Source organism: Salmo salar, chromosome 13, assembly GCF_965601325.2.
Source record: "Salmo salar chromosome 13, fSalSal1, whole genome shotgun sequence".
In the NCBI taxonomy this organism is placed as follows: Eukaryota; Metazoa; Chordata; class Actinopteri; order Salmoniformes; family Salmonidae; genus Salmo; species Salmo salar.
Genome location: NC_138303.1, coordinates 24,175,415 through 24,201,480, shown reverse-complemented (window position 1 = coordinate 24,201,480; position 26,066 = coordinate 24,175,415). Strand labels below are relative to the sequence as shown.

Genomic DNA, 26,066 nt, shown 5'->3' with positions numbered 1-26,066 from the left:
TACATGTACTGACATTTTGGAATATATTGATTGGTTTGTGTTTTTCAGTAGGATCCAAAGGTTGCCTCCCTCAGGAGGGAGAGGCAGAATATTACCAGATGCTCAGAGTTGCCATTGTTGACATGGTAATTGGAAACAACGCAATAAAACTGCAGGAAATTCAGGACAGAGTCCTGGCAGACAATATCACTTTTGGGAATGTGAATACGGTCAGCACAACGACAGTTGTCAGAGTCCTAGAGAAACATAAAATAAGGATGAAGCAGTTGTGCACTGTACCCTTTGAGAGAAACGGTGAATGTGTGAATGAACTCTGGTATCAATATGTCCACGTAAGATGTCTGTTCAATAACCAAATAGGGTACATGCACAGCTATGCATAATGTAAAGTACTGTAAAATTGTGGATTTGCTGTATTTTAGAGAGTGATGGAGATGGAAGCCAGGCAAACTGCACATACATTCATCTTTGTGGATGAAGCTGGATTCAACCTGGCAAAAACACACCGCAGGGGAAGAAATGTGATTGGACAGAGAGCAACCGTGGATGTCCCAGGCCAGAGAGGAGCTAACATCACAATGTGTGTAGCACTGTCCAATGATGGTTTGCTGTTACACAAACCACTCATTGGCCCCTGCAATACAGAGAGGCTCATTTCTTTTCTGGATGACCTGCATAATCGACTTGTGCCAGCGGAGGAGAGGGGGGCAAGAAACTCCCCTACCTTCGTTGTTGTGTGGGATAATGTGGCATTCCACCACTCTGCTGCAGTCAGACTGGTTTGCTGCACATCCCAGGATGTCAGTAGTATTCCTGCCTCCATACTTCCCCTTCCTAAACCCCATAGAGGAGTTTTTCTCTGCGTGGAGGTGGAAGGTGACAACCATCCACATGACCAGATGTCCTTACTGGATGCGGGGTGAGGAGACACTTCTCCTGAAGATACTTTCCAAGATGCATCGCCAGAGAAGACATGATGTGATGTTGATGAGAACTTGTGGTTAAATGCAGGAGAGAGGGATAACTAGAACCCCCACAGTACTGTACAGTATGAGTGATTATACATGTTGATGGTTTTTTGTGTAATTATTATTGCAGCCCTGGAATTTCATGAATTTGTTTTTTGTTTAAACTTTTTACAAGTAAATTACTATATGCAAAGCTATAGAAAAAATAAAGGCTATTGAAGCAAATTGCTGCATTTGTGTTTCACTCTTGTTACATACATTTGAAGTCGGAAGTTCACATACATTAGGTTGGAGTCATTAAAACTCGTTTTTCAACCACCACAAATTTCTTGTTAACAAACCATAGTTTTGGCAAGTCGGTTAGGACATCTACTTTGTGCATGACACAAGTCATTTTTCCAACAATTGTTTACATATTATTTCACTTATAATTCACTGTAACACAATTCCAGTGGGTCAGAAGTTTACATACACTAAGTTGACTGTGCCTTTAAACAGCTTGGAAAATTCAAGAAAATTATGTCATAGCTTTAGAAGCTTCTGATAGGCTAATTGACATCATTTGAGTCAGTTGGAGGTGTACCTGTGGATGTATTTCGAGGCCTACCTTCAAACTCAGTGCCTCATTGCTTGACATCATGGGAAAATCTAAAGAAATCAGCCAAGACCTCAGAACAAAAATTGTAGACCTCCACAAGTCTGGTTCATCCTTGGAAGCAATTTCCAAACACCTGAAGGTACCACGTTCATCTGTACAAACAATAGTACGCAAATATAAACACCATGGGACCACGCAGCCATCATACCACTCAGGAAGTGGTTCTGTCTCCTAGAGATGAATGTACTTTGGTGCGAAAAGTGCAAATCAATCCCAGAACAACAGCAAAGGACCTTGCGAAGATGCTGGAGGAAACAGGTACAAAAATATCTATATCCACAGTAAAACGAGTCCTATATATATTGACATAACATAGAAGGCTGCTCAGCAAGGAAGAAGCCACTGCTCCAAAACCGCCATAAAAAAGCCAGACTACGGGTTTGCAACTGCACATGTGGACAAATATCGTACTTTTTGGAGAAATGTCCTCTGGTCTGATGAAACAAAAATAGAACTGTTTGGCCATAGTGACCATTGTTATGTTAGGAGGAAAAAGGGGGAAGCTTGCAAGCCGAAGAACACCATCCCAACTGTGAAGCACGGGGGTGGCAGCATCATGTTGTGGGGGTGCTTTGCTGCAGGAGGGACTGGTGCACTTCACAAAATAGGTGGCATCATGAGGAGTAAAATTATGTGGATATATTGAAGCAATATCTCAAGATATCAGTCAGGAAGTTAAAGCTTGGTCGCAAATGGGTCTTCCAAATAGACATTGACCCCAAGCATACTTTCAAAGTTTGGGAAAAATGGCAACAAAGTCAAGGTATTGGAGTGGCCATCACAAAGCCCTGACCTCAAGCCTATAGAAAATGTGTGGGCAGAACTGAAAAAGCGTGTGCAAGCAAGGAGGCCTACAAACCTGACTCAGTTACACCAGCTCTGTCAGGAGGAATGGGCCAAAATTCACCCAACTTATTGTGGGAAGCTTGTGGAAGGCTACCCGAAACGTTTGACCCAAGTTAAACAATTTAAAGGCAATGCTACCAAATACTAATTGAGTGCATGTAAACTTCTGACCCACTGGGAATGTGATGAAAGAAATAAAAGCTGAAATAAATCATTCTCTCTACTATTATTCTGACATTTCACATTCTTAAAATAAAGTGGTGATCCTAATTGACCTAAGACAAGGAATTTTTACTAGGATTAAATGTCAGGAATTGTGAAAAACTGAGTTTAAATGTATTTGGCTGAGGTTTATGTAAACTTCCGACTTCAACTGTAGACTTTAGTACAGTCAATAAAGAAAAGGTGTTATTCTTATTCTATAATGAAATACTGATTTATGTGAAAAAATCATTCAAATTTCAAAGAGAAAGTTCATTGTTTATGTAATGCTCCCTGTTGTTAATGTTTTTTAGGTCAGTGTGTTATGAGTGACAATGTATGCTTTATGAGTGAGAAATGTTGAAAGTGTTGAGGTCGAACAAGCTTATTTATGGACATGAATGAAGTGGTTTGACTGAGTTTTGGAGGTGAGATTAACTGTTTGGCCAAAATGCATGTTGGTAACGCAGACCGTGTGAAGAGTTTTGAAAAAGTGACTTCAGTATTGACCGATGCTTGTTAGCAATTGAAAAAAATGATAATGTGCCATGTGGCTCCGTTGTTGTTCTGCTACTGTACACACCTCCGAGGCAGCAGTCTGCTGGTTTTCAGTCATTAGCTAGCTTTCCATCCAATTAGCAAAATATTTTAATGTGAATATTCAAAAATATGCATGAAGAAAATATGCTAATTTTCACATCAGTGGTGTGTTCCCACCAAATGTACTTGATGCAGATAAAAATCAGAGCGTGATAACGTAGTGCACACATAATGTACTTTTTGGCTTAAGTTTTCATGTACCGAATAAAAATCTAAAGTTCAATGTGTTTCCCATTGCATTTTTAACTATTTTGTCACAAAAACTGTTAAATAGCAAATGTGCCTACTTTGGTCTTGGCGCATGAACTCTAGCCAACAGCTAGCAGATACAGTGTGGGTAGGCTAGTCTACAGTCAAACGGCAGTCAAGCATCAATCATCATCATGTCACTAGAATAAGACCCTCAGTATTTATTGGAAAGGAGCATCAAGCTCATCACCATGTACTTTCACCTCCTTGTGAAGTTTATCATTTTCACATGTAGCCTAATAAACTGCATGGTTTCCCGAGTCGTAGTGGGAGGGCCATATACCATATCATCGCGTGACTCCTAGTTTACTTCAATATGATGGTTATTAGATCAATATTTGCGCATTTCTCACATAATTAACTTTACCGACACAAAACGATCACACCATGTTGAACAAACAAACGATCTGTCGACATTTATACAATTGTACTGAAACGTCCTGTTTCCATCATAGTTGTCGTGATTTTCTTTTATAGGGTATGACTTTACTCGCATTAAAACTGTGGATGGAAATCTGGTTAAAGTGGCACTATAATTGGATCATTCAAATCATCTATAAGTTCTATGTAGTGCACACTCTTGATTTCCTCAGCTCTAGCTAAATAAATAGTTGACTAACATATTTGAAGTTTGATATTTCAAACTTGAGGACACTGAAGCCTTGGGAAACTCCAGTAGAGTATTTAGTATTGTTCTGTACTGAGGTTTTGGGTTCATCTCATCCACATATGACAGGTTTCTGGAGCTAAGATATATTTCACTTCCTGCCTTATAGTAATACAGCAACACACACACAGACAGGCTGAACACCTTCACTCACTTTGAGGATAATACAGGGCTCTCCTTCTCCGTGGCCAACGTGAGTAAGACATTTAAGCATGTTAACCCCCCAAGGCTGCCGGCCCAGATGGCATCCCTAGCCACGTCTTCAGCGCATGCGCAGACCAGCTGGCTGGTGTGTTCACAGATATATTCAATCTCTCCCTATCCCAGTCTGTTGTCCCCACATACTTCAAGATGGCCACCATTGTCCCTGTACCTAGGAAAGCAAAGGTAACTGAACTAAATGACTATCACTCCGTAGCACTCACCTCTCTCATCATGATGTGCTTTGAGAGACTAGTCAAGGATCATATCACCTCCACCTTACCTGCCACCCTAGACCCTCTTAAATTTGCTTACCGCCCCAATAGATCCACAGAAAATGCAATCGCCACCACACTGCCCTATCCCATCTGGACAAGAGGCATACCTATGTAAGAATGCTGTTCATTGACTATAGCTCAGCATTCAACACCATAGTACCATCCAAGCTCATCATCAAGCTCGAGGCCCTGGGTCTGAACCCTGTCCTGTGCAACTGGGTCCTGGACTTCCTGGCGGGTCGCCCCCAGGTGGTGAAGGTAGGAAACAACACTTATTCGCTGATCCTCAACACAGGGGCCCCACAAGGGTGCGTGCTCAGCCCCCTCCTGTACTCCCTGTTCCTCCTGTACTCCCTGCTCAACCATGACTGCGTGGCCACGTACGCTTCCAACTCAATAATCAAGTTTGCAGACGACACAACAGTAGTAGGCCTAATTACCAGGAATGACGAGACGGCCTACAGGGAGGAAGTGAGGGCTCTGGGAGTGTGGTGCCAGTGTGGTGTAGAAACCATGTGTTTGACGTATTTGATACCATTCCACTTATTCCACTCCAGTCATTACCATGAGCCCATCCTCCCCAATTAAGCCTCCAACCTCCTGTGACACACACAAACACACCTCAAATGCTCAAGTGTACATTTACCCTGTATAAAGGTCTCTTATTTCTCCTGGGTTTTTTCTTTGTTCTTTTTTCTTATTAGTTCTACTATTTTAATATTGAATACAACACTGTTGGATAGGGCTTGCAAGCTAAGCATTTCACTCTACTGGTGCATGTGACAATATAAAACTTGAAACACACACACACACACACACACACACACACACACACACACACACACACACACACACACACACACACACACACACACACACACACACACACACACACACACACACACACACACACACACACACACACACACACACACACACACACACACACACAGAGGACAGGTCCCTGGGGCTAAGACGAATATCCCAATACAGCTATACAGCATCAGCATTCCGGAGACTGCCGAAGCTTCTCTCCCCTCTGTGAACCTTGCCTCCAGAGAAGACCTCTCATTCTCACTGACAGGATTCACTTCCTGTGTGTGTGTGAACAAGCAGAGATTTCTATTGTCTGTGTGTGTGTGTGTGTGTGTGTATGAGTCTGTGTCTGTGTCTGTGTCTGTGTCTGTGTGTGTGTGTGTGTGTGTGTGTGTGTGTGTGTGTGTGTGTGTGTGTGTGTGTGTGTGTGTGTGTGTGTGTGTGTGTGTGTGCGTGCGTAAGGTGGAGGCAGATGTTTCCGGCCCGAGGTTTGAGGAAGGAGGTTTGAGGAGGCGCATATCCTGTCTCCGTTTGGATCCGAACTGTTATCCCTTTTCCTCAGAATCCCCTTCATCCCCTTTCTCCCTTTCTCCCTTTCTTTCCCTCACACCCTGGAGAAGCAACCCAGAAAGTGGTAGGGGACCGCAAGGGGTTTCCACAATCCTAAAAAAACATTTGTAGTTTTGCATGTTCAACACCCTCTTGTCTCCAAGTCTGTTATTTATCACTGAGATCATGACTCACAAGCAGAAGCCTTTCTTAAAAGTGGCTGAAATTGCCCAACGTCCCAGTTGAATTAAAAATAAACTCTTTGTCCATAAACAAAAAGAAACAGAGGGTTTAGTTGTGTATTTCCAGAGTCTGTGTAGTCCTAATCCAATAGGAGACTGTGTGGGTCAAGGTCAATCAGCAGAAGAAGCAGCCGGACTCCTCGGTTTGTAATGAATTCAAAGAGGAGGACATTTCAACAAGCTCCATGTTTGTTTTTGCTGGCACCGAGTTCTGCATGGCAATAGTGCTTAGTTGCAGTTCTGATGAATGTTTGAAGATTCCCACACATTTGCATTCCTGAATATCATAAGACAAATCTGCTAACATTCAACTGACACATTGGGAACACTTTCCCAGTATGAACAAGGACCAGAGACTGGGGAGAGAAGGAGGGACAGACGAGGGAAAAGAAAGGATGGAGAGATTGTGGATTTAACTAGCAAGAGACAGACTACGAGCAAAGAAATACTGAAAATAAATAAGTAGAAGGAGGAACAAAATGTAAAGACAGGTCAGGGAGAAGGAGAGAAAAAAGGAGGAAGGAAGAGAGAGAGAATGAGAGGGAGAGAGAGAGGGAAAAGAGAGAGAGAGAATGAGAGGGAGAATGAAAGGGAGAGAGGGAAAAGAGGGAGAGAGAGAAAGAGAGCGAGAAAGAGAGAGAAGTGAGACAGAGAGAGAGAACAAGGGAGAGAGAAAGAAAGAGAGAGAGACAGAGACAGAGAGAAAGAAAAGGGGAATGAGGGAAAGTATGAGGGAGAGAAACAGAGAAGACAGAGTCATTAAATAGATTAAATGGAGAAAAAGAGAGAGGATAGACAACAGGAACATACTCACCAAGTATGAGAAGACCTCTTTGGACACCCCCATTGCATTCTGGTTCACGGTAACTCTGACGACATAATTTGTGGGATCAAAGGTCTGCCCAGTAACACACACCAGCCTGTAGATAGAACACAACATTGTGATGACAGTGGACACGCTCAATAGGACCCATCATTAAAAATCATCACAAACTTCACTGGAACATCACAGCCTGTCGGCAATTGCCTTTAAGGATGTTTCTGTGTCAACTGTGTGGATCATGTTTATTTTCCTTTGTCGTGAGTTTCAGGGGCATCATGAAGCACAAAAATCTGATACAACAGAAAGCACAGTGTGTGAGGATGGCTGGGGGGTGGTCCGTAAGAATTTTCTCATTTTTCAAATACTTGAAACACATTTTTCCTGCAATCTAGAGCCATAATCGTTATGCTTAATTCTATGTAAAAAATATGTAATTTTTTTCTGCATATGTAAGCATACCTTTTGAGCTGTCTGTATCCCCCTGTGCCCCCTCTGATGTGTTTCACAACTTTAATAACAAAGCTAAACAGACAATAACATAGAGATCCTTAGAGGTTTTGTAATAATGTCTATGCTCAGTACTGTACAGTGTTGGCTAAACCCAGTAGAGTAATAATGTCTATGCTCAGTACTGTACAGTGTTGGCTAAACCCAGTGGAGTAATAATGTCTATGCTCAGTACTGTACAGTGTTGGCTAAACCCAGTGGAGTAATAATGTCTATGCTCAGTACTGTACAGTGTTGGCTAAACCCAGTGGAGTAATAATGTCTATGCTCAGTACTGTACAGTGTTGGCTAAACCCAGTGGAGTAATAATGTCTATGCTCAGTACTGTACAGTGTTGGCTAAACCCAGTGGAGTAATAATGTCTATGCTCAGCACTGTACAGTGTTGGCTAAACCCAGTGGAGTAATAATGTCTATGCTCAGTACTGTACAGTGTTGGCTAAACCCAGTGGAGTAATAATGTCTATGCTCAGTACTGTACAGTATTGGCTAAACCCAGTGGAGGGGGACTTCAAATCCCCCTGTTCCAGATGCAGTTAACCACAGAGGGGATCAACGAGCTGACTGGATGTTTGTTTTATCACCTCATAGCTGTAATTAAGCCTTATGTCATCATACAGCATTGGGACCAGAGGGAAGCAGTAGGATTAATCATACAGTGATGGCGCAACAGAGAACTTTTTGGAAGGCCTGTATGTGCTGTGTCTCTATGTGCTTTGGCCCTGCCAGTCAGAGGAGTTGGCTAAAGCAGACAGTACAGATCTGGGACCAGGCTATGATCTAATGACTCCCCACAGAAATAAACAAAGGGGGAATCATGACCCCCCTACCCCAACCCCACATGGCTCAAATCCCATCCCTCCACCATCCTCTTGTTGGACACATGGGGGCAGTTTATTTAGTCAGGTGGCAGGTCCTATAGTGGTCCTGGTTACCTGGCAACCCAAACAGCTAAATCTTCTGATGAGGGTCTAAACCTTTCATAAATGTGAGGCAGGTACCACAGAGAAAGGGCAGAACCAGAAACGGGTCCGGGCACAAGGCTGGGTATGCGACGGTATGGCTGGGTATGGCTGGGTTGGGCTGAAGGACTGGTTCTGATGCGGATCCCTGAGCTCATAAAGCTGGATCAAGTAGATAAATATGAAATCTAGCTAATGAAGTCCATCCAAGTCTGTATTATTACAGTAGATACTGTAGCTGTGTCAAAGGTGACTGGTGTTGTTGATGCAGTCTAATCCCATGCAGAGCCCACCCTGTCTCTGTACAACCAGCTACCAAGCCAGGCAGTAAGTCAGTAAGACAGCCAGGCAGTAAGGCATCCAGGCAGTAAGTCAGTAAGGCAGCCAGGCTGTAAGGCACAGCACTGACTGACCCTCGTACTACATTCCTTCACCGCCAAGAAAGGAAATATTTTAGCTTCCAGTGGGGGATGTTTTGACTCCATGGGCAATGTCTCTGGATATTTACCCAGAGAGGAGGACCAGGATAATCAGCAACTGAGCCTGAGGAAGGCGGTGTGTGTGTGTGTGTGTGTGTGTGTGTGTGTGTGTGTGTGTGTGTGTGTGTGTGTGTGTGTGTGTGTGTGTGTGTGTGTGTGTGTGTGTGTGTGTGTGTGTGTGTGTGTGTGTGTGTGTGTGTGTGTGTGTGTGTGTGCGTGTGCGTGTGTGTGAGAGAGAGAGAGGAGCCAACCAGGACACAAAGGAGACAGGAAAGAATGATGGAAGATTGGGTAGGAAGTAGGCAGCTTGAACTTCTACTCTTAAACCAAGAGACGTGTCCAGAGTGGGTCATGTAAATGTACTACACTTAATGAGGTGCCCCTACCTAACCCATATTATTAATGAACACGCTCTGACTTCAAATCTCTCTCTCCAGAGCAGCACAAGTCCCTCTGGCTCACAGCTCTGACCCCTTGACCTCTCAGCACACGAACGGACACCTGTCTCAACAGCCATGGCCGCAGCGAGGTCACCAATGCCGGTGTGTGTGTCTATTCAGTGCCTCAACCTGCTGTCAGACACACTGACATGTTTTGATTTGTCAGCACCGCTCCCTCCAAGGAGGAAACATTTAGCAGTCATAACAACCTGCTCAGGGAGTCAATGAAGGACGAGCAAGCAGGGTGGGTGTAAAATCTGATTAGCTGAGTCTGGAGCGATCTGGAGCGTGTGTGTGTTTGGGAGAGTGTGTGAGACGTGTAGTAATAATAATAATAATTCATAACACAGAACACAGACAACAATCAAAGCTATATACAGGTGTCGTCAGATCCGGGTGACAGTATAACTGAATTAACAGAGGTTATTTTCTGAACAGCTCAGTCTTTAGCTGTTCCTTAAACGAGGCCAGAGACTCTGCAGCCCTGACAGTGACTGGAAGTGCGTTCCACAGACGAGGAGACACACAACTGAAAGCCCTGCCACCCATAGTTTTTAGTCTGCTGTGGGGCTGCTTAAGGGAGATGGACCTGGAGGAGTGAAGGGTGCATGAGGTCAGACAGGTACTTGGGACCAGAGTTGTGACTAGCTTGGTAGGTGTGATCCAGGATTTTAAACTCAATGCGTGAGCTCATGGGGAGCCAGTGGTGCCTGAACAGAGCTGGCGTGATGTGCTCACGGGGGAGGTGTGGGTGAGGACACATGCAGTACAGTTCTGGACATATTATAGCCTGTTTAGACGCCTAGCAGGTGTGCCAACAAAAAGGGCATTACAATAGTCCAGACGGGATGAGATAAAGGTGTGGATGAGTCAGTCAGCTGCAGGCTGTGACAGCATAAGTCTTAACCTGGCAATGTTCCGTAGATGGAAAAATTGGTCACACTTTTGATGTGGGCCTCAAACAAGAGCTTGAGTAGTGACAGCCAGGTAAGACCTGCAGGTTACCCCAAAACTGGTCTGTATTCTAACACAGCCTGATTGGTTCCAGTGGAGAGGGACCAGATAAACATTTCCATCCATGGAACATTCTGGAAATTGGTATGGAAGTTTTGATGTGGTTCTAAAGTTACAGTGTTTCCATGGAATACTATGTGCAGGGTTTAACCCAGGGTTCTGCTGTATCCTTGGTGATAATGTTGTGGTCTTGAATGATCTCCTTTACGTGAATGGAACGGTTTAAAGTGAATAGTAGTGTTCTATAAAGGCGTTCTATATTTAAGCAATAAGGCACGAGGGGGTGTGGTATATGTCCAATATACCACGGCTAAGGGCTGTTCTTAGGCACGACGCATCGCAGAGCTCCTGGACACAGCCCTTAGCCGTGGTATATTGGCCAACTGGTTACCAACATAATTAGAGCAGACAAAATAAAAATTTCGTCATACCCATGGTATACAGTCTGATATACCATGGCTGTCAGCTAATCAGCATTCAGGACTCGAACCACCCAGTTTATAATATGAATTAAAACAATTAACAACATTTTTTTTGTGAACTTCTGACCCCTGTGCACAAAGTCACTGAATGACTGAATAAATGAATGCATTTATCAACCAATTAATGAATGAATCAATCAATCATAAGAAATGTACTTACTGTATAGAGACAGTGTATTGGTAAGGCAGGATTTTACATGGAACCATCCCGATGGAGACCTTCACCACGTCAGCCCTGCGGCCCATGTTCCTGCCCTGCACCGTGAGCAGGGTGCCCCCCTCCAACGGTCCACTCAGGGGGGAGATCTGTGGGGAAAGAGAGAGAAGGAAAGAGGGATAAGTGCCTGCATATATTCCTCTTGAGCGCAAGATTCAGATATAATTGAGAGAGACACATTCCCTCCACTCAGTTTGGGGTCAGGTTTTATATAGAGGGCTCTTCAGTCAGTACCTCTCTGAGCTACAGGCCTGTATCTGTATGTGTACTCTGAAACCTGAGTAGTTCTTCCAGGACTCAAGTGAGACTGAAAGCGAGAGAGCTACAGTATATAGAGAGTCAAAGAGGAGTGGTACATCGTCAAGGAGAAGGTAGCCTAGTGGTTAAGAGCATTGGGCGAGTAATCGAAAGGTTCGAATCCCTGAGCAGACTGTAAAGAATCTGTCAATGTCCCCTTGAACAAGGCATTTAACCATAATTGCTCCTGTAAATTGCTCTGTATAAGAGCATCTGCTAAATTACTATAATGTAAAGTGAGAGAGCAATAAGCAGGAAATACAAAGAGGTAGATGGAAGGGAGTGGGAGTGGTACAGATTTTGAGCTGTTAGAGTGAATAGGGGGAAGAGAGATCAACAGGGGAGAATATGAAGATGGGGAAGAGAGATCAACAGGGGAGAATATGAAGATGGGGAAGAGAGAGATCAACAGGGGAGAATATGAAGATGGGGAAGAGAGAGATGAACAGGGGAGAATATGAAGACGGGGAAGAGAGAGATGAACAGGGGAGAATATGAAGACAGGGAAGAGAGAGATGAACAGGGGAGAATATGAAGATGGGGAAGAGAGAGACCAACAGGGGAGAATATGAAGACGGGGAAGAGAGAGATGAACAGGGGAGAATATGAAGATGGGGAAGAGAGAGATGAACAGGGGAGAATATGAAGATGGGGAAGAGAGAGACCAACAGGGGAGAATATGAAGACGGGGAAGAGAGAGATGAACAGGGGAGAATATGAAGACGGGGAAGAGAGAGACCAACAGGGGAGAATATGAAGACGGGGAAGAGAGAGATGAACAGGGGAGAATATGAAGACAGGGAAGAGAGAGATGAACAGGGGAGAATATGAAGACAGGGAAGAGAGAGATGAACAGGGGAGAATATGAAGATGGGGAAGAGAGAGATCAACAGGGGAGAATATGAAGACGGGGAAGAGAGAGATGAACAGGGGAGAATATGAAGACAGGGAAGAGAGAGATGAACAGGGGAGAATATGAAGACGGGGAAGAGAGAGATCAACAGGGGAGAATATGAAGACAGGGAAGAGAGAGATGAACAGGGGAGAATATGAAGATGGGGAAGAGAGAGATCAACAGGGGAGAATATGAAGACGGGGAAGAGAGGGTAGTGAGGGTGAGAGAGAGAGCAAATCTACAGCAAGGGAGCCATTCCTCCAGTAGCCTATTTTCCCTACAGTATTTGAAATTCCTTTGTCATATTATGATCAGAAGCATGCTCTCACATCATTTCAACCTTGACCTTGCTTCTCCCATCGTTCCTCTAAGGAGCCATGGAGAGAGAGTATTCACCCAATCGCCACGGAAACAGAACCACAGAGATAGCTATCTCTGACTCCCAGGCAAAAGCAATCTACCATCAACTCCCAGTGTAGCGTAGCAAGCTAGTTTAGAAAATCCTACCATTGGAGACACAGGGAGGTTGCTCCTATGAGCTGATCTGAGGTCAGCTTTGTTTCCCCCCACTCATGTTCAAGATTAGACTTGGGGTTGGAAAAACTGATCATAGATCAGTGTCTAAGGGCAACCTCTAGAGTCTCCAGAGGTTCCTGTCAACTTGGCATCATGCCTCGCAGAGTGACCATTTCCCTGGCTGTCCCGAGGTCGCTGTGACCCCTCCGTGGGTTATTATCCTGGCTCGAGCTAGCTGCAGATCTAGCACACATAAAAACAGTGCTTCCACTTGATCTGGGTGAGAGGGGATGGGGCGGGTCCACATTAAGAAAAGTATTCATAAGTATTCATGTGATTGACAGCTGAGATACACAAACATTGTACTTCCAAGCTAAAGTGAGAAATGAGGACATAGTGTGTAAGTTACACTTATATTACCATGTAAAAGCAAACAGTTATAAATTCACCAAGAACCCAGATCCGCAGCCAACATGAGTAAAACATGTAAACGTGTTAACCCTCGCAAGGCTGCCGGCCCAGACGGCATCCCTAGCCGCGTCCTCAGGGCATGCACAGACCAGCTGACTGGTGTGTTTACGGACATATTCAATCAATCCCTATTCCAGTCTGCTGTTCCCACATGCTTCAAGAGGTTCACCATTGTTCCTGTTCCCAAGAAAGCTAAGGAAACTGAGCTAAACGACTATCGCCCCGTAGCACTCACTTCCGTCATCATGAAGTGCTTTGAGAGACTAGTCAAGGATCATATCACCTCCACCCTACCTGACACCCTAGACCCAATTCCAATTTGCTTACCGCCCCAATAGGTCCACAGACGACGCAATCGCAATCACACTGCACACTGCCCTAACCCATCTGGACAAGAGGCATACCTATGTAAGAATGCTGTTCATCGTCTACAGCTCAGCATTCAACACCATAGTACCCTCCAAACTCGTCATTAAGCTCAAGACCCTGGGACTCGACCCGAGCCTTGTGCAACTGTGTCCTGGTCTTTCTGACAGGCCGCCCCCCAGGTGGTGAGGGTGGGAAACAACATCTCCACCCCGCTGATCCTCAACACTGGGACCCCACAAGGGTACGTTCTCAGCCCTCTCCTGTACTCGCTGTTCACCCATGACTGCGTGGCCATGCACGCCTCCAACTCAATCATCAAGTTTGCAGACGACACTACAGTGGTAGGCTTGATTACCAACAACGACGAGACAGCCTACAGGGAGGAGGTGAGGGCCCTCGTAGTGTGGTGTCAGGAAAATAACCTCACACTCAACGTCAACGAAACTAAGGAGATGATCGTGGACTTCAGAAAACAGCAGAGGGAGCAGCCCCCCATCCACATTGACAGGACAGTAGTGGAGAAGGTAGAAAGTTTCAAGTTCCTCTGCGTACACATCACGGACAAACTGAAATGGTCCACCCACACAGACAGCGTGGTGAAGAAGGCGCAACACCGCCTCTTCAACCTCAGGAGGCTGAAGAAATTTGGCTTGTCACCAAAAACACTCAAACTTTTACAGATGCACAATCGAGAGCATCCTGTCGGGCTGTATCACCGCCTGGTACGGCAGCTGCTCCGCCCATAATCGTAAGGCTCTCCAGAGGGTAGTGAGGTCTGCACAACGCATCACCGGGTGCAAACTACCTGCCCTCCAGGACACCTATACCACCCGATGTCACAGGAAGGCCAAAAAGTTCATCAAGGACAACAACCACCGAGCCACTGCCTGTTCACCTCGCTATCATCCAGAAGGTGAGGTCAGTACAGGTACATCAAAGCGGGGACCGAGAGACTGAAAAATAGCTTCTATCTCAAGGCCATCAGACTGTTAAACAGCCATCACTACCATTGAGTGGCTGCTGTCAACATACTGACTCAAACCTCTAGCCACTTTAAAAATAAAAAATTGGATGTAATAAATGTATCACTAGTCACTTTAAACAATGCCACTTTATATAATGTTCACATACCCTATATTACTCATCTCATATGTATATATTGTATTCTATACCATCTAGTGCATCTTGCCTATGCCGTTCGGCCATCGCTCATCCATATATTTATATGTACATATTCTTATTCATTCCTTTACACTTGTGTGTATAAGGTAGTTGTTGTGAAATTGTTAGATTACTTGTTAGATATTACTGCATGGTCAGAACAAGAAGCACAAGCATTTCACTACACTCGCATTAACAGCTGCTAACCATGTGTATGTGACCAATAAAATGTGATAAGATTTGATTTGTATAAGACCAACAGGGTGATGTAAGTGTTTGGTTACACAAAGCTTTTGACCCTCAACTAGTTTATCCCAAAATGAGTCACATTTTTAAGCCTTTAGATTAAATTGTGACACACACATACACACACCTCCAAACTCTCCTTGGTAGGTACAGTAATTATCACCATGTATCTCTGACTTCTCTCTCTCTCTCTGGTGTTAACGTGTCTGGTGTGATCATGTCTGGTGTTAGCGATAGCGTTAGCTGCCATGCTGCTCATTTGCACCCCTCACTCCTCTGTGAATGAGTCAAGGTGAGGGGAGCGAAGTACAGTACAATAACATCAGGAGATTTCCTGATCTCAAAACGCCTTCAACAATAAAGGATCTCTAAAAACCTCTACAATGCTTCAGCTAATCTTGACGGGAATTTATGAATTGGTTGGGCTCTTATGAAGATACACTGATCATTTGGATAAAGATCCTTCAAGGATCCTGCTTCCAGATTTCTATCATGGTCAGGTGTTCAGATCATACTGTAAACATCAATATCATCAGGTCAAACTCACTGTATGAGACCATACTGTATACTGTGTTGCAGTCCAGCTTAACTTCTCTAGGGTACGGGGCAGTATTATGACGTCCGGATGAAAGGCGTGCCCGTAGTAAACTGCATGCTACTCAGGCTCAGAAGGCAGGATATGCATATTATTAGTAGATTTCGATTGAAAACACTCTGAAGTTTCTAAAACTGTTTGAATGATGTCTGTGAGTATAACAGAACTCATATGGCAGGCAAAAACCTGAGACAAATCCAACCAGGAAGTGTGGAAATCTGAGGTTTGTAGTTTTTCAAGTGATTGCCTATACAGTGACTTAGGGTTAATTTTGCACTTCCTAAGGCTTCCACTAGATGTCAACAGTCTTTAGAATGTTGTTTCATGCTTCTACTGTGAATGGGGAGAGAATAAGAGCTCCTGGAAGTAGATGATTGAGAAAATGACATGAGCTCAGTGGCGCGCACTCACATGAGAGTTAGCTGTGTTCCTTTTCTTTTTTGAAGACAAAGGAATCGTCCAGTTAGAATATTATGGAAGATTTATGATAAAAACATCCTAAAGATTGATTCTATACATCGTTTGACATGTTTCTACGAATTGTAATATAACTTTTTTGACTATTCGTCTGAACTAACTCCGCGAGCACAGTGGATTTGGATAACTCGACTGAACGCGTAAACAAAAAGGAGGTATTTGGACATAAAGGATGGACTTTATCGAAACAAATTAATATTTCTTGTGGAACTGGGATTCCTGGGAGTGAATTCCGATGAAGATCATCAAAGGTAAGTGAATATTTATAATGTAATTTCTGAGTTTTGTTGACTCCACAAAATGGCGGGTTTGGCTTTGTGACTGAGCGCCGTACTCAGATTATTTGAAAGTGTGCTTTCGCTGTAAAACTTTTTTGAAATCTGACACAGCGGTTGCATTAAGGAGAAGTGTATCTATAATTCTTTGAATGAGAGTTGAATATTGTATCAACGTTTATGATGAGTATTTCTGTAAATTGATGTGCTCATTCACCGGAAGCTTTGGGAGGCAAAACATTTCTGAACATTACACGCCAATGTAAAATGGGGTTTTTGGATATGAATATGAACTTTATCGAGCAAAACATACATGTATTGTGTAACATGAAGTCCTATGAGTGCCATCTGATGAAGATCATCAAAGGTTAGTGATTAATTTTAGCTGTATTTCTGGTTTTTGTGACGCCTCTCCTTGCTTGGAAAATAGCTGTGTGTTTTTTCTTGTCTCGGCGCTGTCCTAACATAATCTAATGTTCTGCTTTCGCCGTAAAGCCTTTTTGAAATCAGACAATTTGGTTGGATTAACGAGAAGTGTATCTTTAAAATGGGATATAACAGTTGTATGTTTGAGAAATTTGAATTATGAAATGTTTGTTGTTTTGAATTTGCCGCCCTGCTATTTCACTGGCTGTTGAATAGTGTATGAATACCCCAGAGAGGTTAACTACTCCTCGCAGACAACTGCCTTTATTACCTGCAGCAATACAAACATAGAACACATTACTATATTTTACTGGCTTGCCTATCCACATAACATATACTTCATATTACTGTTTATGCTCAAAGAATATTCTAGAATGACTGAGTTCCCAACTGTAAGCTGACTAAATAAAAATGTGACGCAGAAAGTAAAACATTACAGCAGCAGCCCATACAATCTTTAGACATAGTCACTGTGGTGGACAGAGTAACAGTAAACCATGGGTGATACTGTGGTAGAACAGATACTCCCCCATAAGACTGAGAACTCTGACTGTAACTAACTCCTGGTGAGACTGTCTGGGAAAACATGGCTGCCAAAGCATTGCATCACACTCCCAGTCTCCCACAACCACAGCCCCAGTTTACTGCCTTACAACCACCTCCCCAGAGGGAGCTGTTTCAGTGTGTGTGTGTGTGTGTGTGTGTCTGTGTGTTATATTGGGCTGCCCACGAATAGAGGATTTCAACACATTTAACCTCAGTCATCTAAGCGGGATACACACACAGACACAGACGGACACACTCACACAACAAACCATGAGTCATGACACTGACACAATGGCTGATGCAGAGAGTCACGCAGGGACACTGAGTGGGCTGACAGAGTGAACAGTGGTAACTTCTACTGGCCCTGGGATCCGGGGGGACGGGGGTGTTCTGCCAGTCAATGGGATGACAACCCAATTTGGGATGGGGGGGGTTAGTGGGTGGAATAGTGGAGAACAATTGGAGGTTTACTTAGTAGCAATGCAAATATCCTGGCACACCTATATGGACACTCAGACACTACGGTACTTTTAATGGTAAGTTTATGAAACATATATTATGATAAATAGAACTGAGACTTGAATCTCATTATGGTAAGTGGTGAAATAAGTATAGCTAGTTATAATTGTAGTGGCTTAGCAGATAATAAGAAAAGACGATCAGTACTTACCTGGCTAAAAGAGAAGGAATATAATATCTTTTGTTTACAGGAAAGTCATTCAACAATGTTAGATGAAGTTGTGTGGAAAAAGGACTGGGGGGGAGTGAAATATACCTCTCCCATGGACAAAGAAACTCAAAAGGGGCAATGAAATTAACTAACAATTTTGATCCGGATGTGCAAATTGTCCAAACAGATCTGCAAGGTAGATGGATGATTTAAAATATATTATTGGAGCATAAACAGATATGTCTCATTAATCTATACAGCCCAAATAATGATGATCATCGCTTCTTTGAAAATGTATACCATCATTTATCAAACCTACAAACAATACAAGACTCTATTATTATGGTGGGAGATTGTAATACTGTTTAAAATACTTCAATGGGCCGAGAAGGAAATCACACTACATACGATCACCCTCATGCACTTAAGGGAATCACGAATATCATGGATATACTGCAACAAGTGGATATATGAAGGCTTAAATATCCTCACCTAGTGAGATATACATGGCGGAGGCTCAATCAAGCTCAATCAAGCTAGTCATCTTGACTACTTATTATTATATTATAAAAATAAAGCGAACTGGATGGAATATGGAGAGAAATGAACAAAATTATTTTTTAATCTTCAACATAGAAATGCTACCAAAAATAATTTATTGAAACTTGTTGCAAATGATGGAGTCACTCATGATTCACCAAATTATATTTTGAAAGAGGAAGTAAAGTATTTTAAGCATATGTTTTCGTTTCAGTCTCCTCCATCTCGACTAACCAAAGTAAATGTGATGATTTTTTTAAATATTAATAATATAAAATTAACAGCTATACAGAAAGACTCATTTGAAGGCCAAATTACAGAGGAGGAAGTTCTTGATGCAATTAAAGCATGTAAGTCCGGGAAAACTCCAGGGCTGGATGGCATACCCGTGGAAATATACCAAAACTTTTTTGATACAGTCAGAGGACCGTTATTAGCATGTTTTAACCACTCCTATAAAAATGGTAGATTTTCAGATACTCAACTAGTCCTGATTTCATTATTACTGAAACAGGATCCAAGTGGTAAATATAAAGATTGAGGCCATTAAAAAAATTGGAGGCCCCTTAAGTTTGCTGAAAATAAACACAGTTGACAGTGAGAGGGTTTTTTTTTTTGCTGAGTTTATATATACAGATCTTTTTTTAAATTATTTTCCAATAAACCTTCTACCCCTCCCCTAATTGGAGTAAACTAATGAACAACAACACTTAGGCTTCTACTTCCAGTTTTTACATACTATATACATTTTACGGACACAATCTATTTTACAATAGTTATCTTTTGTTTGTTTTTACTCCTATCCTTCCGCTAACCTCAATCCCTCCCATCTATTTCTGAAGATCATGCAGTTTGATTTATTTTTGCCATATATTTTTAACTGCTGTTTCACTAAAGTTTTTAACCGATATACATTTTACTGAGATGGTAGATTTTACATGAGTTATCGTGTTGTTATTAGTACCACCATTCAGATCCACTCAACCCCTCCCATCTATATCCTAACACCATCCATATTGGATTTATTTTTGCCATATATTTTTCAACTGTGCTGTGATGTATCACAAAAGTTCTGATCCTTTCTATTCTCATAGTTTCTACAGATTGTAAATGAAAGATTAATACAATTCTAAAAGTATTACTTTTTTATTTATCTATTGACTATGACTTCTCAAATCACCCAGTAGTGCTATCTGCAGAGTTAGCTCCAGGTAAATGTTGCAATTCTTCAGCCATTCATGGACCTGCGAGCAAAATCAAGCTATGTATGGACATTACCATAACAAATGAGCTAATGATTCTGTCTCTTCGCAGCAAAATCTGCAGAGCTAGGATGGTTGTATACCTTATATATATATATATATATATATAAAACATTGCAAGAATTTTGTATAATCATTTAATTTGAAAAATTCGAAGTTATGAATCCAGCGTTGTTTTGTGTATCAGTTCATAAACCATGTGCCACAGAATCGGTAGGTCAAAAATCTCTTCAACTATTTTGCAATCTATATGGTACAGTTGTCAATTTATTCATCCTTAAATGAAACTGGTGTACTTTTTATTCATCACAATTTTCTTTTACCAATTTTGGTCTTTAATGCAGGGCTGACAAGTTCCTGCTTGTAATATGAATAAAGGGAAAAATGCCATTCTTAAACATTGAGTGAGTCATTCGTACTAATCTGCTAGAGAACCAGTTTGGATTTAAGTATGACTTGTGTATGACTGACGCCTTTAGTGAGAGGCCAAATGCTTTAATATTTAATCATTTCTGCCCTCCGAACTCATATTCATTATATAAATTGGCCTGTTTAATGTTGTCTGGCTTGCTGTTCCAAGTAAAATGGAACATTTTTGGCTCATATATTTAAAAAAAAAAAACAGGTCGCTGGTTATAGGCAAGACCATAAGCAAAAAGGTAAACTGGGATATGACTAAAGAGTTCATCAGGGTAATTTTTCCACAAATAGAGAGGTATTTTTGTATCTATTTTTGCTAACTTTCTATTAAAATGTATTGTAGTTAGATCATTTCTTTCTTTCGGGATATGTATACCGAGTATGTCCACATCACCGTTAAACTATTTAATTGCTAAACTACACGGTAATGTAAAAGTTTGTATTTTTTAGTGATCCAATACGTAATGTAGTACACTTATCATAATTTGGTTGTAATCAAAGAGGTTAGAAAACATATCCAGATCCTCTATGAGGCTGTGGAGGGATCCAAATAGTGGATTTAAAAGAAAACATGAATCATCAGTGTACAATGACCTTTATTTTTAACCCCTGGATTTCTAACCCCTTGATATTATTGTTGGATCTGATTTTAACAGCTAACATTTCAATGGCCATAATAAATAGATATGTCAATAGTGGACAACCTTGTTTTACTCCTCTTGACAGTTTAATATTTTCTGAGAAGTAGCCATTATTTACTATTTTACACCTAGGGTTACTATACATAACTTTAACCAATTTTATGAGAGATTCTCCAAAATTGAAATATTCCAGGCATTTATATATAAATTCCAGTTGTACTTTATCAAAAGCCTTTTCATAGTCAGCTATGAATACCAGGCCTGGTTTCCCAGATTTTTCAATTGTGTTCTATTGTTTCCAGTACTTGCCTTATATTATCTCCAATGAATCGTCCATGTAAAAAACCTGTCTGATTAGGATGAATAATATCCAACAATACCTTTTTCATCCTATGCACTATGCATTTTTAACCTCCCTGGGCAATGTGGGACGCTTGCGTCCCACCCTAGTCAACAGCCAGTGGAATCGCGTGGCGCGAAATACAAATACCTCAAATGCTATAACTTCAATTTCTCAAACATATGACTATTTTACACCATTTTAAAGACAAGACTCTCGTTAATCTAACCACATTGTCCGATTTCAAAAAGGCTTTACAGCGAAAGCAAAACATTAGATTATGTCAGGAGAGTACCCTGCCAAAAATAATCACAGCCATTTTCAAAGCAAGCATATATGTCACAAAAACCAAAACCACAGCTAAATGCAGCACTAACCTTTGATGATCTTCATCAGATGACACTCCTAGGACATTATGTTATACAATACATGCATGTTTTGTTCAATCAAGTTCATATTTATATCAAAAACCAGCTTTTTACATTAGCATGTGATGTTCAGAACTAGCATACCCACTGCAAACTTCCGGTGAATTTACAAAATTACTCACGATTAACGTTCACAAAATACAAAATAATTATTTTAAGAATTAGAGATACAGAACTCCTTTATGCAATCGCGGTGTCAGATTTTATAATAGCTTTTCGGCGAAAGCACATTTGCAATATTCTGAGTAGATAGCCCGGCCATCACGGCTAGCTAATTTGACACCCACCAAAATTGGCCCTCACCAAACTCAGATTTACTATAAGAAAAATTGGATTACCATTGCTGTTCTTCGTCAGAAGGCACTCCCAGGACTTCTACTTCAACAACAAATGTTGTTTTGGTTCCAAATAATCCATAGTTATATTCAAATAGCTCCGTTTTGTTCGTGCGTTTAGGTCAGTATCCGAAGGGTGACGCGCGAGCGCATTTCGTGACAAAAAAATTCGAAATATTCCATTACCGTACTTCGAAGCATGTCAAACGCTGTTTAAAATCAATTTTTATGCAATTTTTCTCATAAAATAGCGATAATAATCCAACCGGGTAACGTTGTATTAATTCAAAGACTGAAAGAGATGCGCATCTCGTGGACGCGCATCTCCAATGTCATTGTTCCCTGCCTGACCACTCACAAAAACTCCTGCTGTTTTTCGCCCAGAGACTGCAGAGACGTCATTCCACTTTCTGGCGCTTTCTGAGAGCCAATGGAAGCCTTAGAAAATGTCACGTTACAGCAGAGATGCTGTATTTTTGATAGAGATGCCACAGAAGGAGAACAAATTGTCAGACAGGGCACTTCCTGTATGGAATCTTCTCAGGTTTTGGCCTGCCATATGAGTTCTGTTATACTCACAGACACCATTCAAACAGTTTTAGAAACTTTAGAGGGTTTTCTATCCAAATCTACTAATTATATGCATATTCTTGTTTCTGGGCAAGAGTAGTAACCAGTTTAAATCGGGGACGTTTTTTATCAGGCAATGCAAATACTGCCCCCTAGCCCCAACAGGTTAACATGTGTAAATATTTGTATGAACATAAGATTCAACAACTGAGACATAAACTGAACAAGTTCCACAGACATGTGACAAACAGAAATGGAATAGTGTCCCTGAACAAAAGGGGGGTCAAAATCAAAAGTAAGTCATTATCTGGTGTGGCCACCAGCTGCATTAAGTACTGCAGTGCATCTCCTCATTTAAGTCATTTGCTAAATGACTTAAATGTAATGTAATGTAAATGTAAAAGTCATTTAGCAGACGCTCTTATCCAGAGCAACTTACAAATTGGTGCATTCACCTTATGATATCCAGTGGAACAACCACTTTACAATAGTGCATCTAAATCTTTTAAGGGGGGGGGGGGGGTTAGAAGGATTACTTTATCCTATCCTAGGTATTCCTTAAAGAGGTGGGGTTTCAGGTGTCTCCGGAAGGTGGTGATTGACTCCGCTGTCCTGGCGTCGTGAGGGAGCTTGTTCCAACATTGGGGTGCCAGAGCAGCGAACAGTTTTGACTGGGCTGAGCGGGAACTGTGCTTCCTCAGAGGTAGGGAGGCGAGCAGGCCAGAGGTGGATGAACGCAGTGCCCTTGTTTGGGTGTAGGGCCTGATCAGAGCCTGAAGGTACGGAGGTGCCGTTCCCCTCACAGCTCCGTAGGCAAGCACCATGGTCTTGTAGCGGATGCGAGCTTCAACTGGAAGCCAGTGGAGAGAGCGGAGGAGCGGGGTGACGTGAGAGAACTTGGGAAGGTTGAACACCAGATGGGCTGCGGCGTTCTGGATGAGTTGTAGGGGTTTAATGGCACAGGCAGGGAGCCCAGCCAACAGCGAGTTGCAGTAATCCAGACGGGAGATGACAAGTGCCTGGATTAGGACCTGCGCCGCTTCCTGTGTGAGGCAGGGTCGTACTCTGCGAATGTTGTAGAGCATGAACCTACAGGATCGGGTCACCGCCTTGATGTTAGAGGAGAACGACAGGGTGTTGTCCAGGGTCACGCCAAGGTTCTTAGCACTCTGGGAGGAGGACACAATGGAGTTGTCAACCGTGATGGCGAGATCATGGAACGGGCAGTCATGGAACGGGCAGTCCTTCCCCGGGAGGAAGAGCAGCTCCGTCTTGCCGAGGTTCAGCTTGAGGTGGTGATCCGTCATCCACACTGATGTGTCTGCCAGACATGCAGAGTTGCGATTTGCCACCTCCTCCTCGTGGACTGCACCAGATTTACCAGTTCTTGCTGTGAGATGTTACCCCACTCTTCCACCAAGACACATGCAAGTTCCCAGACATTTCTGGGGGGAATGGCCGTAGCCCTCACGCTCCGATCCAACAGGTCCCAGACGTGCTCAATGGGATTGAGATCCGGGCTCTTCGCTGGCCATGGCAGAACACTGGCATTCCTGTCTTGCAGGAAATCACGCACAGAACGAGCAGTATGGCTGGTGGCATTGTCATGCTGGAGGGTCATGTCAGGATGAGCCTGCAGGAAGGGTACCACATGAGGGAGGAGGATGTCTTCCCTGTAACGCACAGTGTTGAGATTGCCTGCAATGACAACAAGCTCAGTCCGATGATGCTGTGACACACCGCCCCAGACCATGACAGACCCTCCACCTCCAAATCGATCCCACTCCAGAGTACAGGCCTTGGTATAACGCTCATTCCTTTGACGATAAACGCGAATCCGACCATCCCCCTCGGTGAGACAAAACCGTGACTCGTCAGTGAAGAGCACTTTTTGCCAGTCCTGTCTGGTCCAGCGGCAGTGGGTTTGTGCCCAAAGGGGATGTTGTTGCCGGTGATGTCTGGTGAGGACCTGCCTTATAACAGGCCTACAAGCCCTCAGTCCAGCCTCTCTCAGCCTATTGCGGACAGTCTAAGCACTGATGGAGGGATTGTGCGTTCCTGGTGTAACTCGGGCAGTTGTTGTTGCCATCCTGTACCTGTTCCGCAGGTGTGATGTTCGGATGTACCGATCCTGTGCAGGTGTTGTTACACCTAATTTGTTTAACACTTTTTTGGCTACTACATGATTCCATGTGTGTTATTTCATAGTTTGATGTCTTCAATATTATTCTACAATGTAGAAAATAGTAAAAATAAAGAAAAACCCTTGAATGAGCAGGGGTGTCCAAACTTTTGACTGGTACTGTGTATCCCAAAAATATATGGGGGATTGGAAATGATGCAGGCAATTACATTGATGGAAGCTGCAATCTATCTGCAGTATTAAAGCTGATCTACCCCCTAAAAAAACATCTACTGGTCTGTATGTTGTGGTTCTAAACCCTTGCTGGCCTTTGAATGAAGGTGTACCCATGTGTGTAAGATGCTATAGATTAGTTGAGTGTTAGTGTGTGTGTGTATGTGTGTGTGTGTGTGTGTGTCAGACTCCTTTGTTCCTCTGTTTGGCCAGGCCAGGGAGGTTTTATCTACAGGAAGTGTTTAGGCCAACCGAGCCTCATGTGAGCCGTACTTCCTGTCTGCAGCACAGATAAAGGCAGCATTCAGCAGCGTTCAGAGTGGGTCTGATTGCAACTCTAAACACTCTTTAATGCCTGACAGTTCAAACATAGGGACATAACCACAGATATTCAGAAGCCTTGATAGAAAGGAGCACAGTCACTCAGATGAATCCAACTGAAGAGTTGAACCCATGTGTTCAGCTGACTGGGGTTAATGACCACAGTGAGATCTGCATCCAAATAAACACATTCATTCCTGTGACCCATGTGGTTGTAGTGTGATCACATCGGTAATGTATATTGCTCTATTCTATTTCTGTGGGTGACTGCGTACCGAGCTCAATACCAACATGGTATGCACAGAACTCCACACACACGCACGCACGCACATACACGCACACGCACTTGCCCAGACCGACAGATAGGGTTAGACAGTGGCTAAGTATTCCCATGCCCTCTGTCATCCCTACAGATCAGTAGTGTTGTTCCTCCATAAGGGCCAGTGCCTAAGTGCTGTGACTGTGCTGTCATTCAGTCAGGGAGTTGTACAGTAAAGAGTGATATTTCAGACTGACTTGGTTTAATGAAGCTCTGCAATAACACTTCCCCTTACAAAATAAGCCCCAATCACAAGACAGAGGAAAGGCAGGGTACAGCGCCATGTGACAGGTCATGTGACATGCCACCACTTCCTGTTCTAAATTAGGCCCTGGGTCAACAATGATGGGATGGAGAATTGCATGAATGAGTATGTACAGTACAGTTAGACG

At 42.9% G+C, this 26,066-nt stretch overlaps 1 protein-coding gene across 1 annotated transcript in view; it reads right to left on the bottom strand.

Moving 5' to 3' along the window:
- The window catches only part of LOC106566625 (plexin-D1), a 112,564-nt gene that overhangs the window by 49,646 nt on the left and 36,852 nt on the right, over window positions 1-26,066 (bottom strand). Inside the window, exons 13-14 of the mRNA XM_014134824.3 lie at window positions 11,142-11,287; window positions 7,090-7,195 (exon numbers count right to left, since the gene is read on the bottom strand). Coding sequence (XP_013990299.1) covers window positions 7,090-7,195; window positions 11,142-11,287 — 252 coding nt within the window. The remainder of the gene's footprint in view (window positions 1-7,089; window positions 7,196-11,141; window positions 11,288-26,066) is intronic.